Raw genomic sequence first — 25,613 nt, forward strand, 5'->3', positions numbered from 1 at the left:
CTTCGGGCTAGCTACAGCACCCAGGGTGTTTACCAAAATCATGGTGGTTATGGCAGCTTGTCTGCGCAAACAAGGGATAAGGATATTCCCATACCTAGACGACCTATTAATCTTAGCACAGTCGCAAGATTTACTGTTGAGCCATCTCCAACAGACGATAGTTTGTTTACAGAGACACGGGTGGCTCATAAATTGGGAGAAGTCGTCCCTGAATCCATCACAGCGGATGGTTCATTTGGGAGCCATATTGGATTCAGACCTACAGAGAGTTCTCTTACCAGAGAAGAAAATAGTCAAGGTGCAGGTCATGGCTCAGGAAGCGTTGCAAGCCCAGACAATGTCAGTCCATGCAGCAATGCGACTGTTGGGTCTGATGGTATCAACGTTCGACATGGTGGAATATGCGCAATTCCACTCCAGACCATTGCAGCATCTCATTTTGACAAAATGGAACGGAAATCATCAAACAATAAAGAAGCAGATGATAAAGATTCCAGTAAATGTAAAAAGGTCTCTAGCATGGTGGCTACAGACAGACCATTTAAACAAGGGGAGACCCTTTTGGATAAAAGAGTGGCAAGTCCTGACGACAGATGCCAGCCTGCAAGGTTGGGGGGGCGGTACTCGGAAGCCTATGGGGCCAGGGAAAATGGACCGCAAGGGAAAGTCGCCTGCCGATAAATCGGTTAGAAATAAGAGCCATTTACTTGGCCCTAGTTCAGGCAAAGGACAATCTACAAGGAAGACCAGTCCAGATCCGCTCAGACAATGCGACGGCAGTAGCATACCTAAATCATCAAGGAGGGACTCACAGCAAGAGTCTGATGGAGGAAGTAACTCCCATTCTAAAGTGGGCAGAACTCCATCTCCCAGCATTGTCAGCAGTATTTGTCCCGGGTGTACTAAATTGGGAAGCGGATTTTCTCAGTCGGCACACCATTCAGGAAACCGAATGGGCACTACACCCAGAAGTGTTTCAGACACTGGTGAACAGATGGGGTCTACCGGAGATAGACCTTATGGCGTCTCGTCTAAACAACAAAGTTCCGAGGTACGGATCAAGAACAAGGGACCCAGGAGCAGTCCTGGTAGACGCACTGTCAGTAGAATGGAGGTTTCAGCTGGCATATCTGTTCCCTCCAATATCTCTGTTACCCAGAGTAGTGAGAAAGATAAAACAGGCAAAAGGAGCAATCATTCTAATAGCTCCAGCTTGGCCAAGAAGGCATTGGTACACAGATCTGTGGAGAATGTCCGTGGAAGCACCGATACTGCTCCCTCAACGTCCAGATCTGTTAATGCAGGGTCCTTGTTGTCACAGTCATCTGGATCGCCTGTCTTTGACGGCGTGGCTGTTGAAACCTCTATCTTAGAGGCTAAAGGATTTTCAAAGCAAGTAATCCAAACCATGCTTAGAGCAAGAAAGCCTTCTTCGGCCCGTGTATATCATAGAATATGGCAAGCCTATATTCATTGGTGTTCTGGAAAAAATTACAATCCAAGAGCCTTTAAAGTAGCTAGAATTTTGGATTTTCTGCAGGCAGGATTGGATTAGGGGTTGAAGGTTGCTTCCTTGAGGGTGCAAGTCTCAGCGTTGACTGTATGGTTTCAGCAAAAGATTGCTGACCTACAGGATGTACGTACTTTTTTCCAAGGAGTAGTACATATTCAACCTCCATTTGTTCCTCCTGCAGCTCCCTGGGATTTGAATTTAGTTCTTAAATTTCTCCAGGGTCCTTTGTTTGAACCACTTGAGAGAGCAGATCTTAAGTGGTTAACGGTTAAAGTTCTTTTTTTACTGGCAATGGCGTCAGCCAGAAGAGTGTCAGATTTAGGAGCATTATCATGTAAGTCTCCTTTCCTAAGTTTTTTTCCAGACAGAGCAGTTCTCAGAACGAGATCTAGTTATCTTCCAAAGGTGGTGTCAAAGTTTCACCTGAATGAAGAGATTGTAGTCCCAGCTTTTCAGGTATCGGGACTATCTGCGGGAGAAGCGTCACTGGACGTAGTCCGGTCTTTAAAAATCTACATAGATCGTACTAGTGCCATCAGGAAAACAGATTCCCTCTTCATCCTCTACGGATTCCATAGGAGAGGTTGGCCTGCTAGTAAACAGACGCTGGCGAGATGGCTCCGAATGGTAATATCTGAAGCTTATTCTCATGCAGATCTCCCTATTCCGGCTAATGTCTCTGCACACTCTACACGTAAGGTAGGTCCTTCTTGGGCAGCACAACAGGGTGCATCAGCAGAACAGATATGTAAGGCAGCCACATGGTCTTCCATAAACACATTCATCAGACATTATGCCTTGGATACTTTTGCCTCTCATGACGCAGACTTCGGGCGAAAGGTCCTCCTGTGCAATCAGGAGCGTCCCCACCACTAAAATGGCTTTGGGAATCCCAATGTTATCCTGTGGATAATCCTGTGGACCCAGCCAGAGAAATTAACGTTATAGTAAGAACTTACCGTTGATAACGTGATTTCTCTTATGTCCACAGGTATCCACAGGGATCCCACCCGGACGCATCTGATTTGAGGATCTAGACAAACACTAAAAACCTCTTCCTTCTTGTATGGAAGGGTGTGCATGTGTGTTCTTATCGCCTGTACAGGTCTCTACCTAATGTTCCTGCCTATAATCGCTGTGGAAAGAACTGATCTGACTAAGTCAGTGGGCGGGACTATATAGTGGAGGCCCCAATGCATCCTGGGAGGCCAGAAAGCTCGTGACCGTGTTGGTGCCATTTTCGCTGTCGCTCGACAATATCCCAATGTTATCCTGTGGATACCTGTGGACATAAGAGAAATCACGTTATCAACGGTAAGTTCTTACCATAACGTTCATTTTCATACTACTACTCTATATAAATCTGATACTGAATATTGCTGTCTCCACCTATGCAAATCAAACTTGCCTCAAAGAAAAAGAAAATTACTCAGTCAAGTCACTGTGGAATTTCTTAAAACAAAAAAGACATTCTGACCCTGACTGGGAGTCTCTAAACCCGGACTGGACAAGGAGAAGCTCACTAGCTGAAATTATGACATAAATGTCTGCATTTAGCAACCCCCTACAACAGTTCTTAAATAAGATCCACCATAATACCTGGCAAATCCCAAAAAGCTCCTGATTCTTTCAAGATAGAGGGCACAAGCCAATCCTTTACAGCCTATAAGTTTTTAGTGTCTGAAGCTATCACTTGTGCACTCACTATATGCCACAGATACCGCACCTATAGCTTTAGTAAATTACATTTTGACAGCTTGATCTATAGACCATACTTGGCCAGCTGCTGAGTTAATTGACATGTTCTTAATCTTGATATGTCTTTGAGAAAATTATGATACTGTCATGATATAACAAAACCATGACGAAATTTCTATGGCCTCGACAGTATTTCATAACTTGTTGGAAAGTGTGGGGTACATTCAGTAGCGTCACAGGGTGGGTGCGAGGGGTGTAGCCCGCACCCGGGTGTCATCCACGGAGGGGTGACACCAAAGTGCTGGCTCATGCTCAGTGAAAGGAGCCGGGTGCTGCATTGTTACATTACGAGCAGCAACCCGGCTCCTGTCACCATGTAGGAGCTGGCACTGCAAACACACCAGTCTCTGGTGGCAGGCCACAGCTCCCGGACTGACGAAAACGCTGGTCGGGGCACTTAGCCACGCCCCCTCCTGTGAAGCCACACCCCTCCCACGGGTTGCCCCATAAAGCCACGTTCCCTGCCACACCAGGTACAAAAGAGGTCAGTGACGCCTCAGGGTACATTCCTTAGTCTGAAGGACAAGCAGTTGAAGTCCAGCAGGCCCATGGGGATGGTAAAGTCCATTTTTTCTCAGTCAGTGCCGATACCCACTGTTGAGATCAAGGGGTAAATTTACTAAAGCTTCTAAAACAGAGAATTGGTGATGTTGCCCATAGCAACCAATCAGATCCTGTCTATCATTTTCTAAAATGCAATAAATGATAGACAGCATCTGATTGGTTGCTCCGGGCAACATCACCAATTCTCTGTTTTAGAAGCTTTAGTAAATGTACCACCCTGTGTTGAGAAGCTGCAGATCTCAGGGCTGTCAAGGACTCTTCAACAGATAAGCATCTTTCTGGGTGTCTGGGTTTAATTTTCAATAGTCACTCTAAGCATTCTTAAACGTCTCAAGGCAGGAAACATAGTCTAGGTGGAAGGGCCATATTTGGTCACTATGTTAACTGTTAGTTTATTAAGCCAAGATTATTTTATTTGCTGTGTGACATTTCTTATTGATGGAACATGGGAAGATGTGAAAACAGATGAAATGTAAAAAAAAAAAAAGAAAAAAGAAAACTTTTACTTCTTATCGTGGAAAATCATAGAACAAAGTAGTTAAAATAATTGTTTAATTTCAAAATAGACACAGCACTCTATTACAAGAAAAGTTTTATAGATTGAACTTAACAAACATTTTTGGTATCAAGGCAACATTTTGATATTTAGCACATTTGATAATCTTTTCACCTTTGTTCCAATTAGTAGTGCAACGTTTTAGGTGTGTTTTGTCTTGCGTGAGCCTGATCTATATCCTTGCATAATATTCAACAGAAAGGACACTACTTCATTTGAAAATGTATTCTATGATAACATTCAGTAAGACAGAATCACTGAAGAGAAAAAAACATACAGTAGATCTGTACAAATATTTATAGGGATTTTATACCTTAAGATGATTTATATTCTCATGTATGCCTCTTACGGCTCTTACTAAAAGAACATTTGTGTTCTTGAAGAGTTGGATGTATACATTTTCCTATTGTGCACAGTACACATAACTGTATGTATATGCAGAAAACAAAAAAGCTTGTGTCCATGCATCTTAAGCTAGGTCAGTGAAGTAATAACGGGTTTTCACAGCTGCGCCTGATACCTATGGTGTGTGTAAAGAGGTTTTCTAATGATTTGATTCCTAAAACACTATGTAGTATGACAACCTTAACCCTATGCGTAACGTGATAACGATAAGGAAAAAAATGCAATAAACAGTATTATAATGATAAAGATTCTGTTTTTATTATAAATGAATAATAAATGCTGAGAGTGTGATAAAAAGAAAAAAAGAAAAAAGAAAAGGGGGGGGGGGGGGGGTCAGGGGAAGTGGGTATGAGGATAATCCTCTGCTGTCAAAAACAGCGATGGAGTTCTAAGTTAGAAAAAGTGGAATTTTTCTAAAATGTTGGTCACTCCAGAATGGTGGCGTCCCACCTCTGAGTGAATCGTTATTATGTGTAAGGCAAAATGTCCAGAGCTTCAGGTGAAGTAGTCTATTGTCTTTGGATCCGGAAAAAAAGGGGGAAAAAAGAAAAGGAAAAAAGGACCAAGAAAAATATGTGGGGTACCCCTGGGTTGCCGCTGGCGATGAGGGGTCAGGGTATGGTGAGTGCTAAGGTAGTTAGGACTCCGGACAGGCTGTGCCCCTCTAAGCCCTGGGCCACCCTGATGTCGCTCTAATGAGCGCAACACGGTGTCCTGGACAGAAGGGGAACAGTCATGAGTCTTGGAGAGGGAGGTAGGGGCTGCTTCTAGCACAGTTAGTGCTGTCCGCCGCGCCTTCTCCTCTCCTACAGAGTCCCTTACCTTGTAGCTTCTGTTCCGTCTCCTTGTCCCTCCGCCAGCGGTCTTCTCCGTGTCGGTCGTGGCCCGACGTTCTCCTGCACTTCCGGGTTGGTCTAATTTCCATTTTATTTTAATTTATTCTATTTAATTTTCTACAATTTATCATTTACTATTCATTTATTTACTTAATCTTTATTAATATTTTTTATTATTATTATTATTATTTTTTATTTATTTATTTATTATTATCAAATATTATTATCATCATCACTTTTCATTCTTTTATTTTATTTTATTATAATTACTGCACTTCATTCCTTTAGTTAATTCTTCCAGATTATTTTTCTTGGTCCTTTTTTCCTTTTCTTTTTTCCGGATCCAAAGACAATAGACTACTTCACCTGAAGCTCTGGATATTTTGCCTTACACATAATAACGATTTACTCAGAGGTGGGACGCCACCATTCTGGAGTGACCAACATTTTAGAAAAATTCCACTTTTTCTAACTTAGAACTCCATCGCTGTTTTTGACAGCAGAGGATTATCCTCATACCCACTTCCCCTGACCCCCCCCCCCTTTTCTTCTTTTTATCACACTCTCAGCATTTATTATTCATTTATAATAAAAACAGAATCTTTATCATTATAATACTGTTTATTGCATTTTTTTCCTTATCGTTATCACGTTACGCATAGGGTTAAGGTTGTCATACTACATAGTGTTTTAGGAATCAAATCATTAGAAAACCTCTTTACACACACCATAGGTATCAGGCGCACCTGTGAAAACCCGTTATTATTATTGTCTACGTGAAGTACTCTTGGAGGTGCTTCATCCATAGGTTGCAGCCCAAACAAAATATCCAGACACACGAGCGCCATTCACCCCCTTTTTGTATAGGTCAGTGAAGTGCCATAACTATTGGTGTGCAAGTGGTGCCATCACACAGAGGTCAGGACTGTGTGGGTGGCACGGGCGGTGCCTGCCCCACAGCTCTTGCTTCTGGCTTAGCAGGATGTCTGTAAGACCTAGATGCACACACACATATGCCTGTCAGCAGGAATATCTCTTGCAAGGGCTTCATTATGATAAATGCTTCTAATTGTCTGCCTTATTACTTATGACCTTTAACCAAATCCACTGTGATATGGGGCCTGATTCAGGTTGGATTGCAAATTCTGCTAATTCTGATCGCATGCTGGGGGCCGCCCATTGCAGGGCAGAGCCTCCCAGCTTGCCGATTGCCGCTCCCCTCCCTTGATCAAGCAGAAATTATGATCGCACCGCAATTATTGTTTAATCGCTAAAATTAAAGAAGCATCCTGCCGGCGCAGCCTGGCTGCGTCCGCAGGAGGCCCTCCGCCATTTTGTTGATTGCCGCGGCTGCGTGACATCACGCAGCCACCCCGAACACGCCTCGTTTCTTAGCCCCGCCCCCGCAATGCTCGATCTTTATTTCAGCTGCTTATATAGGATAGTGGAGCAGCTGAATTGTGCTTATTTAGCAGTTGGGTTTAATGTATGGCTGTAGGGACATACAACTGGGGGTTTCCAGTTGCCCTGAAACCACCTATTACAGCGACACATGCAGGATTACCTCTCTCTGGCAGGTCTGCCTTCAAAAATTGACCCCTCCTTTCTCTGCACAATACGCTGTCCATTACCATAAAGGGGTGTATTCAATAGCTGTCGGAAAGACGGCAGCTTCCGACCGATTTCGGTTGGAAGGCGTTCAGACCTATTCAATATGGGCTGTTTTTTTCCGACAAGTCGGGAATTCCCGACTTGTTGGAAAACACGTGGATCGGCGGAATAGCCGCCGATCCGCATGCTTCTGTCAGAAACGGGACCAAATCCGACAGGCTTTGGCCCCGTTTCTGACAATCTGAATCCAACTTTAAAAAGAGCTGGATTGAGGTGAGGAGTCAGGGCAGCGGTGCGGCAAGCTATGGCGAGCGGTGCAGGCAGGTACCTTAAGACAGGCACCTCTCCTTGCAGCGCTCCCCGGCCGGCACTGGGCTACACGGCTGAGTGCCGTGAAGTGCGGCTCCCTCCAGCAGCTCCCTGTAATCTCACACACGGGGAGCTGCTGATAGCAGCTGCACGGACACCGGACAAATCCGACAGTCGGATTAGGCTCAAAGCTGACAGTTGGATTCGGCCACTCTATTGAATAGGGGTTGTCGGATCCATTCCGACAAATGCATGGCGGAATGGATCTGACTCTTATTGAATATACCCCAAAGAAGGCAGCACCCAGCCATTTAGCCCCCACCACAACTCAAGTGAGTGGCACATATCCATGACTTGCACTTCTATCATAGTCATCCCCCACCTTTGTGTCTTGCCCCTCTTCCAGCCACGTGTCTTTCTCTATCTACCAACTCCTTCTATATGATTACATTTCTTTATTTAATATTGTATTTTTAACTTTCATTCCCTCTCTTTATTTTCACATATATTTATATTCCTTAACAAAAGGTCTAAATGTAAAAACATTAGAAACATCATTCTAAAAATGTGTGTAAACTTGTCAAATAACTAGCCTTTCACATTATATAAGTTATTACGAATGTTAAACAATAATAGGATTTTTATTTTATGTTATTTATTTTCAGTGCATCTCATTATCTTTTTTGATTAGGGCATATACTGTATGTTACCATAATTTTTTTAAAATAAAACAATCTGTAACCCACACTCATTGGTATCAGCAAACCTGTAACTTCTCAGCAACAGTGGACACATTCTGATTACAAAGGAGAAGTACAGAATACACTCTGGCTCATCATACTGCTGAGAGACACTTCACATGTGCATTTCTGTTAAGAAATACCAGTGTAATGCAGCCATTTATTTGGCATGTACTTATTTCCCACAGTCAGAGCATTGTGTGAGGTGCAGTGCTATAAATAGGAGCAATGTTTGTTTGCAATGTTTAGACTAGAGGCGATTTCAATAATCTTGCCTTCACATACACATGTATAGCCTGAAGGCGATGATGTTATTATATATTAATTCCCATGAGTATTTACACCTAAAATAAGGGTCTTTTACAGTGCCACTTTTAAAAAGATATTCTATAATAAAATAGAAAACCTTAGGCGGTAAACTATACACAATCCTTCCCACAACTACCTTAATGCAACCGATATGTGTTTACATTTAAGATCATATAAAATGTTCTAGTAAAGAAAATAGAAATCATGTGATTAAATTCATACAATAGAGTTGAAGCACAACATATAGATTATACTGTATGTATTTATTTGGTTTAAAAGCTGCTATGCTGACTCAAAAGCATTGACCTATCACTGAGCTTTAGTATTCTGTTCTATAAAAGAATAAAACACACACACACACACACACACTTTATTTTAGTTGCTAACTAGAACCCAAATGTCCTAGTGCCCAAACCTGGCCATTCCTGGTGAAAGAAGGAAGGTTAAGTGTGTACTAGGGTGGCCAATCCCAGGCCATTTTTTCAATCCCAGGGAATCGGGATTGAAAAATTATCAATACCAGGATTCCCGGTATTGGAGTGTTTTGTGTAAATTAACTTTTTTTCATGACTCTCTCTCCATCACACATCCCAGCCCAGCCCACTCACAATCCTCCAGACGGTGGGTGGGAGTATCCACTTGGTGCGGCCTGTGGCGGTGTGAGGTCCGTGTGGGCGGTGTTGAGCTGCGTAGCGTGAACGTTGACATCACGTCACACCTTTGTAGTGCACCAGCCGGTGGAAAGGGGATCTGGGCAGCGTCTGAGCCCTGAGGACGCTCAGCGCTGCCCAGCATTGAAAAAACAAATCCCCAGGACTGGAAGCTCCAATTCCGGGATGGACTCCCGGGCAAGTTTTGGCCACAATCCCGGGATTACGCCGATCCGAGGATTGGCCACAATAGTGTGTACCTTACTTACAGTATTAATGTTATGTCCATCTCCCACATAACAGTGGCATTAGTGTCATCAGTATTCATTCCTACTATATGTAATCTGGTATACGTTTGGATGGTCGACAATGTTAAGGCTGACAGTCATTAGGTCGACAACTATTGGTTGACACTGACATGGTCGATATGGACACATGGTTGACACATGAAAAGGTCAACATGGCTTTAAAAAAAAAAAAAAAAAAAAAAAGTTAGATTTTTACATTTTTCATACTTTACCATCCACGTGGACTACGATTGGGAATAGTAACCTGTGCTGAGCGCAGCGAGACACCTTGCCCGCAGCAAGGCACGGCTCGGGCAAGGGGACGCGGTACACTAATTGGGGTTCCTGGTCACGTTACGGAAAAAATGACACCAAAAACAGTTCAAAAATCCATGTCGACCTTTTCATGTGGTGGCCATTTCCATGTTTCGACCATGTGTCCATGTCGACAAATAGTGGTTGACCTTAACACTGTCGACCTTTCATACCAGAACAATGTATTCTTTGCACATGCATTACACCCAATAACCCCCGACGTACAAGGGTAGAAATGTAAGCTTGTGTAGCTTAGCTTGTGTCAAATCATGTTGGCACCTGCAGAGCACAGTCCTGCAGCATATTGAAACATATGTAGTATTGGTACATGGGAAAGGAGACAGGGGGGCTTAAGGAAACACTCAACTATACTTTTGCTGTTTATTGTGAAGATTACATGTCCATTTTCACTGTATATATTCTATTATATTTGTATGGACAGCGGATAGAAAAAGAAGTACCCGATTACAGGAGTGCAACAAAATGTCAAACCTACCGTAAGCTTGGAGAGAAATACAGTAAAATGGAGAGAGAAAAAGTGCCAAGCAATCTGCTCCTACTGTCATTTTTCAAACACGGCCTGTAAAATGACAGAAGGTGAATGGTACTTTACCTCTCTCCAGCATTTGATAAATCATATAGATATGCTGGGAAGATCTGAATGACACCACCAAAACACATTTGTAAGTGGAATAGGGTATCTGTATTGAAGTGCAAGGAAACAGACAAGCTGAACTGGAACTTATATATTAATATATATGTATTGTGAATTCAGTCATGTATGAATTCACCCTATGGCATATGTATAAAATGTACTTGCTGATAGCAGAGCTAAACAGGTAATAGCTGAAGTTGTCCTACCATATTAGTTGTATTTCAAACCCCACCAAGTTCAAGTTCTGTTAGATGTATATTGTATAAAAGATTTACCGTTTCCCAAGAACAGTTATCAAACATGAAAAACATTGTACTACTATGACTTTTAAAAATATACTGTGTAGAACAATTATTTGAAGTCTCCATTCCAACGGACCACCTATTAGCACGAAGGAATAGCGGCTTGCTTATGCAAAGTAGTCTGCGCCATTTAATGCTAGACCATTTCCTCATTAAAATGATGATACAGTCTGTAGCTTAGGACAAATAGAACTATGTTATAGTAGAAGAATTTTCTGACTGCAGCTGTGAAATGAATTCCTTTGCATCTTGAATGCCAGAAGAAATTTCAGGGCCATCTTTTGTCACATGTGTCCCAATTAAAAACAGCTTTCTATTTTCACAAATCTCCGACAGTGCAAGGGCATCGTGGATTTCAGGGATGTGGTATGCATTTTCTAGATCCTGTGGAAAAAGCAAAGTGATTACTATCTCTACTAGTCCAATACCCAAGAATGAAGGTAGCTATACATAACATTTGTTTTTCAGATAGGAGTCATTTTTATATATACCCATAATTTACAGGTAAAAAAAACAAACAAGTTTGTGGGTAAAATAAGTTTTACATTTTAAAAGGAAGTTTCCGTATATCTTATTAGTTACAAAAAAAATAAATCGGATCTGTAACAATTTTAAATACAGGTTGAATTTTGCTATCAAGTACATCACTTCCATAACCACACGCACCAGCATGCGGGTCATTAAAGGGCCCGCTGGTACCTGTAGTTAAACAACAAAAGAAATATTTAAATGAAAACACACACACACCAGTGACAGTATAATTTTATAAAAACACACACACGCACACTTACACATACTTACCTACATCCCACGCCACCATTCATGTCCCATTCTCCAGTAGAATCCACAGGTACCTGTAAATAATTTTTGTTTTATATACTCAACAAAACTTCGGTGTAGATCGGTCTTCTTTCCATGTAGGCATCTACAGGGTTAAAAAAAAACAAAAAAAAAACCACAAAAAAAACAGAACCACGCAACTAAAGGGGATCCATGTTTACACATGGATCCCCTTTCTCCGAATGGTGGGACCCCTCGTGACTTCTGTCAGTTGGGGACCTGCCAGGCAATCAGGGAGCGCCACGTCATAGCGCTATGTGCTCCTGGCTTGTCAGACGGAGTGCATAGGCAGTAATGGGGAATGAAATCCCCATTACCGCCTATGGTGGGAACCTGCGGTGTATATATATATATATATATATATATCTCAAAAAAATAAAGGGAACACTAAAATAAAACATCCTAGATATGAATGAATGAAATATTCTCATTAAATACTTTGTTCTTTACATAGTTGAATGTGCCGACAACAAAATCACACAAAAATTATCAATGGAAATCAAATTTATTAACCCATGGAGGTCTGGATTTGGAGTCACCCTCAAAATTAATGTGGAAAAACACACTACAGGCTGATCCAACTTTGATGTAATGTCCTTAAAACAAGTCAAAATGAGGCTCAGTAGTGTCAGTGGCCTCCTCGTGCCTGTATGACCTCCCTACAATGCCTGGGCATGCTCCTGATGAGGTGGCGGATGGTCTCCTGAGGGATCTCCTCCCAGACCTGGACTAAAGCATCCGCCAACTCCTGGACAGTCTGTGGTGCAACGTGGCATTGGTGGATGGAGCGAGACATGATGTCCCAGATGTGCTCAATTGGATTCAGGTCTGGGGAACGGGTGGGCCAGTCCATAGCATCAATGCCTTCGTCTTGCAGGAACTGCTGACACACTCCAGCCACATGAGGTCTAGCATTGTCTTGCATTAGGAGGAACCCAGGGCCAACCGCACCAGCATATGGTCTCACAAGGGGTCTGAGGATCTCATCTTGGTACCTAATGGCAGTCAGGCTACCTCTGGCGAGCACATGGAGGGCTGTGCGGCCCCCCAAAGAAATGCCACCCCACACCATTACTGACCCACTGCCAAACCGGTCATGCTGGAGGATGTTGCAGGCAGCAGAATGTTCTCCTTGGCGTCTCCAGACTCTGTCACATGTGCTCAGTGAGAACCTGCTTTCATCTGTGAAGAGCACAGGGCGCCAGTGGCGAATTTGCCAATCTTGGTGTTCTCTGGCAAATGCCAAACGTCCTGCACGGTGTTGGGCTGTAAGCACAACCCCCACCTGTGGGCGTCGGGCACTCATACCACCCTCATGGAGTCTGTTTCTGATCGTTTGAGTAGACACATGCACATTTGTGGCTTGCTGGAGGTCATTTTGCAGGGCTCTGGCAGTGCTCCTCCTGTTCCTCCTTGCACAAAGGCGGAGGTAGCGGTCCTGCTGCTGGGTTGTTGCCTTCCTACGGCCTCCTCCACGTCTCCTGATGTACTGGCCTGTCTCCTGGCAGCGCCTCCATGCTCTGGACACTACGCTGACAGACACAGCAAACCTTCTTGCCACAATTCGCATTGATGTGCCATCCTGGATGAGCTGCACTACCTGAGCCACTTGTGTGGGTTTTAGGGAGGTCATACAGGCACGTGGAGGCCACACACACTACTGAGCCTCATTTTGACTTGTTTTAAGGACATTACATCAAAGTTGGATCAGCCTATAGTGTGTTTTTCCACTTTAATTTTGAGGGTGACTCCAAATCCAGACCTCCATGGGTTAATAAATTTGATTTCCATTGATAATTTTTGTGTGATTTTGTTGTCAGCACATTCAACTATGAAAAGAACAAAGTATTTAATAAGAATATTTAATTCATTCAGATCTAGGATGTTTTAATTTAGTGTTCCCTTTATTTCTTTGAGCAGTGTGTATATATATATATATATATATATACATACATATACACACACACACACATATATATATATATATATATATATATATATACACACACAGAGAGAGAGAGAGAGAGAGAGAGAGAGAGAAAAAAAAAGACAGTATCACATAAGCATGAGAACAGTAAAATCTCTGAATCAGTCCAGCTTTTATGACAGTACAGCAAACCTGCAGCCTCTCTAGGAGTATTAATGAGGGTAGGCCAAAACTCAACAATTGTTCTGTGCTCTCATGCACGTTCATAGAAAAGTCAGAGAACACTGAAGTATGCTCATTGCTCCATTCCAGGGGGCCCCTAGTGCGAGCCATATGAAGAATAGCGTCCTTGTCCTGGTAATAAAGCAGTTAAACAATAAAGGTGCATGGTAACGTGCCAGGGGGAAAGGCTTGTGTGGGGACTCTATGAGCCCTTTCTGCCATGTATTCAGTGGAGTCCATATCATAGGTATCAATAACCTGTTTCTCAAGAAATTATACAGGGTGCGTGCCCTCTGCCTTTTCAGGAAAAGTCCTTACATTGTTGCGGTGGAGATATTCCTCAAGATCAGAGTTTCCTCTGGACTGCAGACATCTGGACTACAGTCCCCCCAGCTGAGACTTCAATGGAGCCCGAGTATCCTCTAGGGTGGAAATGAGAGAGTCTCTCCCACACACTCGTCTTTGCATGTCACAATGCAGGAGAATGGTCAGCCTGCACCTCTCCAGTTTTATCACTGAGCTGCTTTTTTGTGATACTGACTGCGTTTAGGACTTATCATGGAAGCGGCAAGGCAAAAAGTCCAACAGACCACACCAGGAGTGCATAGAAGTCCCAGCAAGGTAAATGCACAGTAGAGAGTTGAAGGGAAAACCAGCTTGAAGGCAGACAAATGCACAAGGCAGAAGTGAGAGAACCTCCACATATTCTATCAATATGTAAAAGTCAGAAGCATCAATGAGGTAAATACAGAGTGCCAGGCTGTTCACAATCCTCCGCACTGGAAAGCAGCAATCTGTGTAAAGGTACCTCAGATGGATATTTACTAAAGGTCGATTTTAATCAATTTAAAATCTATGAAAATCAATTTCAATCGATGTTGGGTTTCAGGTGCTGAAACACACATTTGCTAACAGGTGATTTTTTTGTATTAATTTTTAAATATTAATACATGTGTGGTTTGGCCCTGGAAGTACAACACTGATTTTGATCAATTTTCATTGCTTTTAAACGAATCAAAACGACCTTTAGTAAATTTTGCCCCAGGTGTAAGTACTGTAAGTATTTGGCATAAAAAAGGTGTTATCAACCAAATTCACCAGGTAGGGTGGGAGTTACAGTGCTGTGTGCTAGAGACCGTCCAGTGAAGTAGACCTGGCCAGAGAAGCAGCTGAGAGGCCACAGAGAGACAGCAATGGCCAACCAGAGCAAAAATGCAGTACACCACAAAAAGGTGGGAGAACACTGGAGAGGCCTCACCACAGACCAGCCGGGGAAATTGCTGTTCATTCACTGTACCAAGACAGCAGGTGTAGGTAAGTATTGGGCAGCTAAAAGGGGTTTCAGGTTAAATCCCTGTGTAGGATGGGCTACAGGATGTATGAAACTGGAGAGCTCGCACAAACGTGTCTTCTCCATGCCCTTACTGGCCACACACCCACACAATATTCTTTTTAATGGCAACACTTTAGAACAGTGGTTCTCAAACTTTTTGGAATCACGGCGCCCTAGAGCATCAGAATATTTTTCACGGCACCCTTAGGCCAAAAGTTTCTTACTGGAAATTTAGAAATATATGTGCGGGTGCTTTATCAAGGATACGCTTCCCACCCGCAGTGGTGCGAAATGCATTGGCAAACTCCAGAGCAACAACCTTCTCAGACGCCAGGACTCCCTCCGCAAACTCCGAACAACCGGTGATGTCGTCATCCAGCGCCACGGCCCGCTAACCGCCGCTCAGTTCAGCTGGTAGGGTAAGATAGGGACAGCACTATACCACCAACGCCTCTGTGTTTTGCTACTGAATCCCATAACAACAAATAATCACAAAAGAGCTTAAACATTATACGTTTTTTATATGTATGTTTGTTTGTCCTAATCTATTCATCAGCGCTCGTTTTTTACATATATAGACCCAGGAACTTTTTCTAAATGAGCTGCTTTTTACATACATAGCGCTAGATGAAAATAAAAAATTAAAAAAAATTATATGAGAAATTTAGAAAGAAATATTAAATGAAGTAAATTGTGTTTATATGGCATCCTTAGGTTCAGTTGTGTGGTGAGGGACAATATTTGCTTCTGTTTGTCCACATATTTTATGATTGGCAGCCACCAGCACTGGTTCTGCCTATTACATTAACCATAAATAATTTGAATTGGGCCTAGACCACCAATCCAAGGCACCCCTGTAAGTGTCCCGAGGCACCCCAGGGTGCCACAGCACACAGTATGAGAACCACTGCTTTAGAACATATGTGCAGACTTCTCCAGCAAACTGAGGGGTAGATGTATTAATCTGGAGAAGGCATAAGGAAGTGATAAACCAGTAATAAAGCAGTGTTAAGTGCAAGGTGATGATGCACCAGCCAATCAGCTCCTAACTGTTAATTTACATATGGGAGCTGATTGGCTGGTGCGTGTATCACCTTGCATTTATCACTGGTTTATCACTTCCTTATGCCTTCTCCAGGTCAATACATCTGCCCCTGAGTCTGAAGCAGTATTTGTTTTTGTAAACCCTCTTACAGTACAGTTTATCAGTTCTAGGGATTTAGCTCAAATTAGTGTGTTTTTACCATTTGCGCCCAATCACACGCAGTCATTATCAACTTTACACTCAATACACTGTCAGAGAACCCTTAAGGAGGCTACATTTTAGACTCTGACTGCCATTTTAGTTGCAGTTTGTGACAACACACCCACACCACACCCTTGCTGTACTTTGGCTGCATTCTCACTGTGATCATAGGCACAACCACTTCCAGAGAGTGCAAACCATTCTCGACCTGGCCGTGGCTCCATAGTCATACCTCTCAAGTCAAGTCTGAGGCAGGATAAAGAATCAAACTGAAAAAATAAGAATTTACTCACCGGTAATTCTATTTCTCGTAGTCCGTAGTGGATGCTGGGACTCCGTAAGGACCATGGGGAATAGCGGCTCCGCAGGAGACTGGGCACAACTAAAAGAAAGCTTTAGACTAACTGGTGTGCACTGGCTCCTCCCACTATGACCCTCCTCCAGACCTCAGTTAGGATACTGTGCCCGGAAGAACTGACACAATAAGGAAGGATTTTGAATCCCGGGTAAGACTCATACCAGCCACACCAATCACACCGTACAACTCGTGATACAATACCCAGTTAACAGTATGATAACAACTGAGCCTCTCAACAGATGGCTCAACAATAACCCTTTAGTTAAACAATAACTATATACAAGTATTGCAGACAATCCGCACTTGGGATGGGCGCCCAGCATCCACTACGGACTACGAGAAATAGAATTACCGGTGAGTAAATTCTTATTTTCTCTGACGTCCTAAGTGGATGCTGGGACTCCGTAAGGACCATGGGGATTATACCAAAGCTCCCAAACGGGCGGGAGAGTGCGGATGACTCTGCAGCACCGAATGGGCAAACTCTAGGTCCTCCTCAGCCAGGGTGTCAAACTTGTAGAATTTAGCAAATGTGTTTGACCCCGACCAAGTAGCTGCTCGGCAAAGTTGTAGAGCCGAGACCCCTCGGGCAGCCGCCCAAGAAGAGCCCACCTTCCTCGTGGAATGGGCTTTCACTGATTTAGGATGCGGCAGTCCAGCCGCAGAATGTGCAAGCTGAATCGTACTACAGATCCAGCGAGCAATAGTCTGCTTTGAAGCAGGTGCACCCAACTTGTTGGGCGCATACAGGATAAATAGCGAGTCAGTCTTTCTGACTCCAGCTGTCCTGGAAACATAAATTTTCAGGGCCCTGACTACATCCAACAACTTGGAAGCCTCCAAGTCTTTTGTAGCCGCAGGCACCACGATAGGTTGGTTCAGATGAAAAGCTGATACCACCTTAGGGAGAAACTGGGACGAGTCTGCAATTCTGCCCTATCCATATGGAAAATCAGATAAGGGCTTTTACATGACAAAGCCGCCAATTCTGATACACGCCTGGCCGAAGCCAAGGCCAACAACATGACCACTTTCCACGTGAGATACTTCAATTCCACGGTTTTAAGTGGCTCAAACCAATGTGACTTTAGGAAATCCAACACCACGTTGAGATCCCAAGGTGCCACTGGAGGCACAAAAGGGGGCTGAATATGCAGCACTCCCTTAACAAAAGTTTGAACTTCAGGTAGTGAAGCCAGTTCTCTCTGGAAGAAAATCGATAGAGCCGAAATCTGGACCTTAATGGAACCCAATTTTAGGCCCATAGTCACCCCTGACTGTAGGAAGTGCAGGAAACGGCCCAGCTGAAATTCCTCCGTTGGGGCCTTCCTGGCCTCACACCACGCAACATATTTTCGCCATATGCGGTGATAATGGTTTGCGGTTACTTCTTTCCTAGCTTTAATCAGCGTAGGAATGACTTCCTCCGGAATGCCCTTTTCCTTCAGGATCCGGTGTTCAACCGCCATGCCGTCAAAGCAGCCGCGGTAAGTCTTGGAACAGACAGGGCCCCTGCTGCAGCAGGTCCTGTCTGAGCGGCAGAGGCAATGGGTCCTCTGACATCATTTCTTGAAGTTCCGGGTACCAAGCTCTTCTTGGCCAATCCGGAACAATGAGTATAGTTCTTACTCCTCTTCTCCTTATTATCCTCAGTACCTTTGGTATGAGAGGAAGAGGAGGGAACACATAAACCGACCGGTACACCCACGGTGTCACTAGAGCGTCCACAGCTATCGCCTGCGGGTCTCTTGACCTGGCGTTTTTGTTTAGGCGGGACGCCATCATGTCCACCTGTGGCCTTTCCCAACGGTTTACAATCAGTTGGAAGACTTCTGGATGAAGTCCCCACTCTCCCGGGTGGAGGTCGTGCCTGCTGAGGAAGTCTGCTTCCCAGTTGTCCACTCCCGGAATGAACACTGCTGACAGTGCTAACACGTGATTTTCCGCCCATCGGAGAATCCTTGTGGCTTCTGCCATCGCCGTCCTGCTTCTCGTGCCGCCCTGTCGGTTTACATGGGCGACCGCCGTGATGTTGTCTGACTGGATCAGTACCGGCTGGTTTTGAAGCAGGGGTTTTGCCTGACTTAGGGCATTGTATATGGCCCTCAGTTCCAGAATATTTATGTGTAGGGAAGTCTCCTGACTTGACCATAGTCCTTGGAAGTTTCTTCCCTGTGTGACTGCCCCCCAGCCTCGAAGGCTGGCATCCGTGGTCACCAGGACCCAGTCCTGTATGCCGAATCTGCGGCCCTCTTGAAGATGAGCACTCTGCAGCCACCACAGCAGAGACACCCTGGTCCTTGGAGACAGGGTTATCAGCCGATGCATCTGAAGATGCGATCCGGACCACTTGTCCAACAGGTCCCACTGAAAGGTTCTTGCATGGAACCTGCCGAATGGAATTGCTTCGTAGGAAGCTACCATCTTTCCCAGGATCCGCGTGCAGTGATGCACTGACACCTGTTTTGGTTTTAGGAGGCCTCTGACTAGAGATGACAGCTCCTTGGCCTTCTCCTCCGGGAGAAACACTTTTTTCTGTTCTGTGTCCAGAACCATCCCCAGGAACAGTAGACGTGTCGTAGGGACCAGCTGTGACTTTGGAATATTTAGAATCCAGCCGTGCTGTTGTAGCACCTCCCGAGATAGTGCTACCCCGACCAACAACTGCTCCCTGGACCTCGCCTTTATCAGGAGATCGTCCAAGTACGGGATAATTAAAACTCCCTTCTTTCGAAGGAGTATCATCATTTCGGCCATTACCTTGGTAAAGACCCTCGGAGCCGTGGATAGACCGAATGGCAACGTCTGGAATTGGTAATGACAATCCTGTACCACAAATCTGAGGTACTCCTGGTGAGGATGGTAAATGGGGACATGCAGGTAAGCATCCTTGATGTCCAGTGATACCATGTAATCCCGCTCGTCCAGGCTTGCAATAACCGCCCTGAGCGATTCCATCTTGAACTTGAATTTTTTATATATACGTGTTCAAGGATTTCAAATTTAAAATGGGTCTCACCGAACCGTCCGGTTTCGGTACCACAAACATTGTGGAATAGTAACCCCGTCCTTGTTGAAGTAGGGGCACCTTTACTATCACCTGCTGGGAATACAGCTTGTGAATTGCCTCTATCACTGCCTCCCTGCCTGAGGGAGTTGTTGGCAAGGCAGGTTTGAGGAAACGGTGGGGGGGGGGGGGGGGGGGGGGAGACGTCTCGAATTCCAGCTTGTACCCCTGAGATACTACTTGAAAGATCCAGGGATCCACCCGTGAGTGAGCCCACTGATCGCTGAAATTTTTGAGACGGGCCCCCACCGTACCTGGCTCCGCCTGTGGAGCCCCAGCGTCATGCGGTGGACTTAGAGGAAGCGGGGGAGGACTTTTGCTCCTGGGAACTGGCTGTATGCTGCAGTTTTTTCCCTCTACCTCTGCCTCTGGGCAGAAAGGACGCGCCTTTAACCCGCTTGCTCTTATGGGGCCGAAAGGACTGTACCTGATAATACGGTGCTTTCTTTGGCTGTGAGGGAACATGGGGTAAAAATGCAGACTTCCCAGCAGTTGCTGTGGAAACTAGGTCCGAGAGACCATCCCCGAACAACTCCTCACCTTTATAAGGCAAAACTTCCATGTGCCTTTTTGAGTCTGCATCACCTGTCCACTGCCGAGTCCATAACCCTCTCCTGGCAGAAATGGACATTGCACTTATTTTAGATGCCAGCCGGCAAATATCCCTCTGTGCATCTCTCATGTATAAGACTGCGTCTTTAATATGCTCTACGGTTAGCAATATAGTGTCCCTGTCTAGGGTATCAATATTTTCCGACAGGGAATCTGACCACACAGCTGCAGCACTGCACATCCATGCTGAAGCAATAGCTGGTCTCAGTATAATACCTGTGTGTGTATATACAGACTTCAGGATAGCCTCCTGCTTTCTATCAGCAGGTTCCTTTAGGGCGGCCGTATCCGGAGACGATAGTGCCACCTTCTTTGACAAGCGTGTAAGCGCTTTATCCACCCTAGGGGATGTTTCCCAACGTGACCTATCCTCTGGCGGGAAAGGGTACGTCATTAGTAACCTTTTAGAAATTACTAGTTTCTTATCGGGGGAAGCCCACGCTTCTTCACACACTTCATTTAACTCCTCAGATGGAGGAAAAACTACTGGTAGTTTTTTCTCTCCAAACATAATACCCTTTTATTTGGTACCGGGGGTAACATCAGAAATGTGCAACACATTTTTCATTGCCTCAATCATGTAACGTGTGGCCCTATTGGAAGTTACATTAGTCTCATCGTCGTCGACACTGGAGTCAGTATCCGTGTCGACATCTGTGTCTGCCATCTGAGGTAGCGGGCGTTTTAGAGCCCCTGATGGCTTTTGATACGCCTGGGCAGGCACAGGCTGAGAAGCCGGCTGTCCCATATTTGGTATGTCGTCAAACCTTTTATCTAAGGAGTCGACACTGTCACGCAGTTCCTTCCACATAACCATCCACTCATGTGTCGGCCCCGCAGGGGGTGACATCACATTTATAGGCATCTGCTCCGCCTCCACATAAGCCTCCTCATCAAACATGTCGACACAGCCGTACCGACACACCGCATACACACAGGGAATGCTCTGACAGAGGACAGGACCCCACAAAGCCCTTTGGGGAGACAGAGAGATAGTATGCCAGCACACACCAGAGCGCTATATAACACAGGGATCCCACTATAAATGAGTGTTTTTTCCCTTATAGCTGCTTATATTATATATACTGCGCCTAAATTTAGTGCCCCCCCTCTCTTTTTTACCCTTATGTAGCTTGACACTGCAGGGGAGAGCCAGGGAGCGTCCTTCCAGCGGAGCTGTGAGGGAAAAATGGCGCCAGTGTGCTGAGGGAGATAGCCCCGCCCCTTTTCCGGCTGACTTCTCCCGCTTTTTCTGGAATTCTGGCAGGGGTATTTTTACACCTATATAGCCTTCCTGACTATATATGGTGTAGATTTGCCAGCCAAGGTGTATTATATTGCCCTCAGGGCGCCGCCCCCCCCCCCCCCAGCGCCCTGCACCCATCAGTGACCGGAGTGTGAGGTGTGCATGAGGAGCAATGGCGCACAGCTGCAGTGCTGTGCGCTACCTTGTTGAAGACAGAAGTCTTCTGCCGCCGATTTTCCGGAACACTTCTTGCTTCTGGCTCTGTAAAGGGGCCGGCGGCACGGCTCCGGGACCGAACGATCGAGGTCGGGTCCTGTGTTTGATCCCTCTGGAGCTAATGGTGTCCAGTAGCCTAAGAAGCCCAAGCTACCTCCAGTCAGGTAGGTTCGCTTCTTCTCCCCTTAGTCCCTCGCTGCAGTGAGTCTGTTGCCAGCAGATCTCACTGTAAAATAAAAAACCTAAAAATAAGAATTTACTTACCGATAATTCTATTTCTCGTAGTCCGTAGTGGATGCTGGGGACTCCGTCAGGACCATGGGGAATAGCGGCTCCGCAGGAGACAGGGCACAAAAAGTAAGCTTTTAGGATCACATGGTGTGTACTGGCTCCTCCCCCTATGACCCTCCTCCAAGCCTCAGTTAGGTACTGTGCCCGGACGAGCGTACACAATAAGGAAGGATATTGAACCCCGGGTAAGACTCATACCAGCCACACCAATCACACCGTATAACTTGTGATCTGAACCCAGTTAACAGTATGACAAACGTAGGAGCCTCTGAACAGACGGCTCACAACAATATAACAACCCGATTTTTTTGTAACAATAACTATGTACAAGTATTGCAGACAATCCGCACTTGGGATGGGCGCCCAGCATCCACTACGGACTACGAGAAATAGAATTATCGGTAAGTAAATTCTTATTTTCTCTAACGTCCTAAGTGGATGCTGGGGACTCCGTCAGGACCATGGGGATTATACCAAAGCTCCCAAACGGGCGGGAGAGTGCGGATGACTCTGCAGCACCGAATGAGAGAACTCAAGGTCCTCCTCAGCCAGGGTATCAAATTTGTAGAATTTTGCAAACGTGTTTGCCCCTGACCAAGTAGCAGCTCGGCAGAGTTGTAATGCCGAGACTCCCCGGGCAGCCGCCCAGGATGAGCCCACTTTCCTTGTGGAATGGGCCTTGACAGATTTAGGTTGTGGCAAGCCTGCCACAGAATGTGCAAGTTGAATTGTGCTACAAATCCAACGAGCAATCGTCTGCTTAGAAGCAGGAGCACCCATCTTGTTGGGTGCATACAATATAAGCAGTGAGTCAGACTTTCTGACTCCAGCCGTTCTTGAAATATATATTTTCAATGCCCGGACCACGTCCAACAACTTGGAATCCTCCAACTCGTTAGTAGCCGCAGGCACCACAATAGGCTGGTTCAGGTGAAACGCTGACACCACCTTAGGCAGAAAATGAGGACGCGTCCGCAGTTCTGCCCTGTCCGTATGGAAAATCAGATATGGGCTCCTATATGATAAAGCCGCCAATTCTGATACTCTCCTGGCTGAAGCCAGGGCCAGTAGCATGGTTACTTTCCATGTAAGATACTTCATCTCCACCGATTTGAGCGGCTCAAACCAATGGGATTTTAGAAAATCCAAGACTACATTAAGATCCCACGGTGCCACTGGGGGCACAACCGGGGGCTGTATATGTAGTACTCCTTTTACAAAAGTCTGGACTTCAGGAACTGAAGCCAATTCTTTCTGGAAGAAAATCGACAGGGCCGAAATTTGAACCTTAATGGACCCCAATTTGAGGCCCATAGACAATCCTGTTTGCAGGAAATGTAGGAATCGACCCAGTTGAAATTCCTCCGTGGGGGCCTTCCTGGCCTCACACCACGCAACATATTTCCTCCAAATGCGGTGATAATGTTGTGCAGTCACCTCCTTCCTGGCCTTTACCAGTGTAGGAATGACATCTTCCGGAATGCCTTTTTCCTTTAGAATTCGGCGTTCAACCGCCATGCCGTCAAACGCAGCCGCGGTAAGTCTTGGAATAGACACCGTCCCTGCTGAAGCAGGTCCCGTCGTAGAGGTAGAGGCCACGGATCCTCCGTGAGCATCTCTTGAAGTTCCGGGTACCAAGTTCTTCTTGGCCAATCCGGAGCCACTAGTATCGTTCTTACTCCCTTTTGCCGTATAATTCTCAGTACTTTTGGTATGAGAGGCAGAGGAGGGAACACATACACTGACTGGAACACCCACGGTGTTACCAGAGCGTCCACAGCTATTGCCTGAGGGTCTCTTGACCTGGCGCAATACCTGTCCAGTTTTTTGTTGAGGCGGGACGCCATCATATCCACCATTGGTTTTTCCCAACGGTTCACAATCATGTGGAAGACTTCTGGATGAAGTCCCCACTCTCCCGGGTGTAGATCGTGTCTGCTGAGGAAGTCTGCTTCCCAGTTGTCCACTCCCAGAATGAATACTGCTGACAGTGCTATCACATGATCTTCCGCCCAGCGAAGAATCCTTGCAGCTTCTGCCATTGCTGTCCTGCTTCTTGTGCCGCCCTGTCTGTTTACGTGGGCGACTGCCGTGATGTTGTCCGACTGGATCAACACCGGCTGACCCTGAAGCAGGGGTTTTGCCAGACTTAGAGCATTGTAAATCGCTCTTAGCTCCAGTATATTTATGTGAAGAGACATCTCCAGGCTTGACCATACTCCCTGGAAGTTTCTTCCTTGTGTGACCGCTCCCCAGCCTCTCAGACTGGCATCCGTGGTCACCAGGACCCAGTCCTGTATGCCGAATCTGCGGCCCTCTAACAGATGAGCACTCTGCAACCACCACAGAAGAGACACCCTTGTCCGTGGCGATAAGGTTATCCGCTGATGCATCTGCAGATGCGATCCGGACCATTTGTCCAGCAGATCCCACTGAAAAGTTCGTGCGTGGAATCTGCCGAATGGAATCGCTTCGTAAGAAGCCACCATCTTTCCCAGGACTCTTGTGCATTGATGCACAGACACTGTCCCTGGTTTTAGGAGGTTCCTGACAAGTTCGGATAACTCCCTGGCTTTCTCCTCCGGAAGAAACACCTTTTTCTGAACCGTGTCCAGAATCATTCCCAGGAACAGCAGACGTGTCGTCGGGGTCAACTGAGATTTTGGAAAATTCAGAATCCACCCGTGTTGTTGCAGCACTAGTTGGGTTAGTGCTACTCCGTCTTCCAGCTGTTCTCTGGATCTTGCCCTTATCAGGAGATCGTCCAAGTAAGGGATAATTAATACGCCTCTTCTTCGTAGAAGGATCATCATTTCGGCCATTACCTTGGTAAAGACCCGAGGTGCCGTGGACAATCCAAACGGCAGCGTCTGAAACTGATAATGACAGTTTTGCACCACGAACCTGAGGTACCCTTGATGTGAAGGGCAAATTGGGACATGCAGGTAAGCGTCCTTTATGTCCAGGGACACCATAAAGTCCCCTTCTTCCAGATTCGCTATCACTGCTCTGAGTGACTCCATCTTGAACTTGAATTTTTGTATGTACAGGTTCAAAGATTTGAGATTTAGAATAGGTCTTACCGAGCCGTCCGGCTTCGGTACCACAAATAGCGTGGAGTAATACCCCTTTCCCTGTTGTAGGAGGGGTACCTTGACTATCACCTGCTGAGCAAACAGCTTGTGAATGGCTTCCAATACCGTCGCCCTGTCCGAGGGAGACGTTGGCAAAGCAGACTTTAGGAACCGGCGAGGGGGAGACTTCTCGAATTCCAACCTGTAACCCTGAGATACTACCTGTAGAATCCAGGGGTCCACCTGTGAGCAAGCCCACTGTGCGCTGAAATTCTTGAGTCGACCCCCCACCGTTCCTGAGTCCGCTTGTAAGGCCCCAGCGTCATGCTGAGGGCTTTGCAGAACCCTGGGAGGGCTTCTGTTCCTGGGCA

At 45.6% G+C, this 25,613-nt stretch overlaps 1 protein-coding gene across 1 annotated transcript in view; it reads right to left on the reverse strand.

Moving 5' to 3' along the window:
- Positions 1 to 10,220: 10,220 nt before the first annotated feature.
- The window catches only part of ARL9 (ADP ribosylation factor like GTPase 9), a 69,589-nt gene continuing 54,196 nt past the window's right edge, over positions 10,221 to 25,613 (reverse strand). The window contains exon 4 of the mRNA XM_063914608.1: positions 10,221 to 11,194. Within this exon, the coding sequence (XP_063770678.1) occupies positions 11,003 to 11,194 (192 nt within the window). The 3' untranslated portion in view covers positions 10,221 to 11,002. The remainder of the gene's footprint in view (positions 11,195 to 25,613) is intronic.

The sequence above is a fragment of the Pseudophryne corroboree genome, chromosome 1 (assembly GCF_028390025.1).
Source record: "Pseudophryne corroboree isolate aPseCor3 chromosome 1, aPseCor3.hap2, whole genome shotgun sequence".
NCBI classification, from domain to species: Eukaryota; Metazoa; Chordata; class Amphibia; order Anura; family Myobatrachidae; genus Pseudophryne; species Pseudophryne corroboree.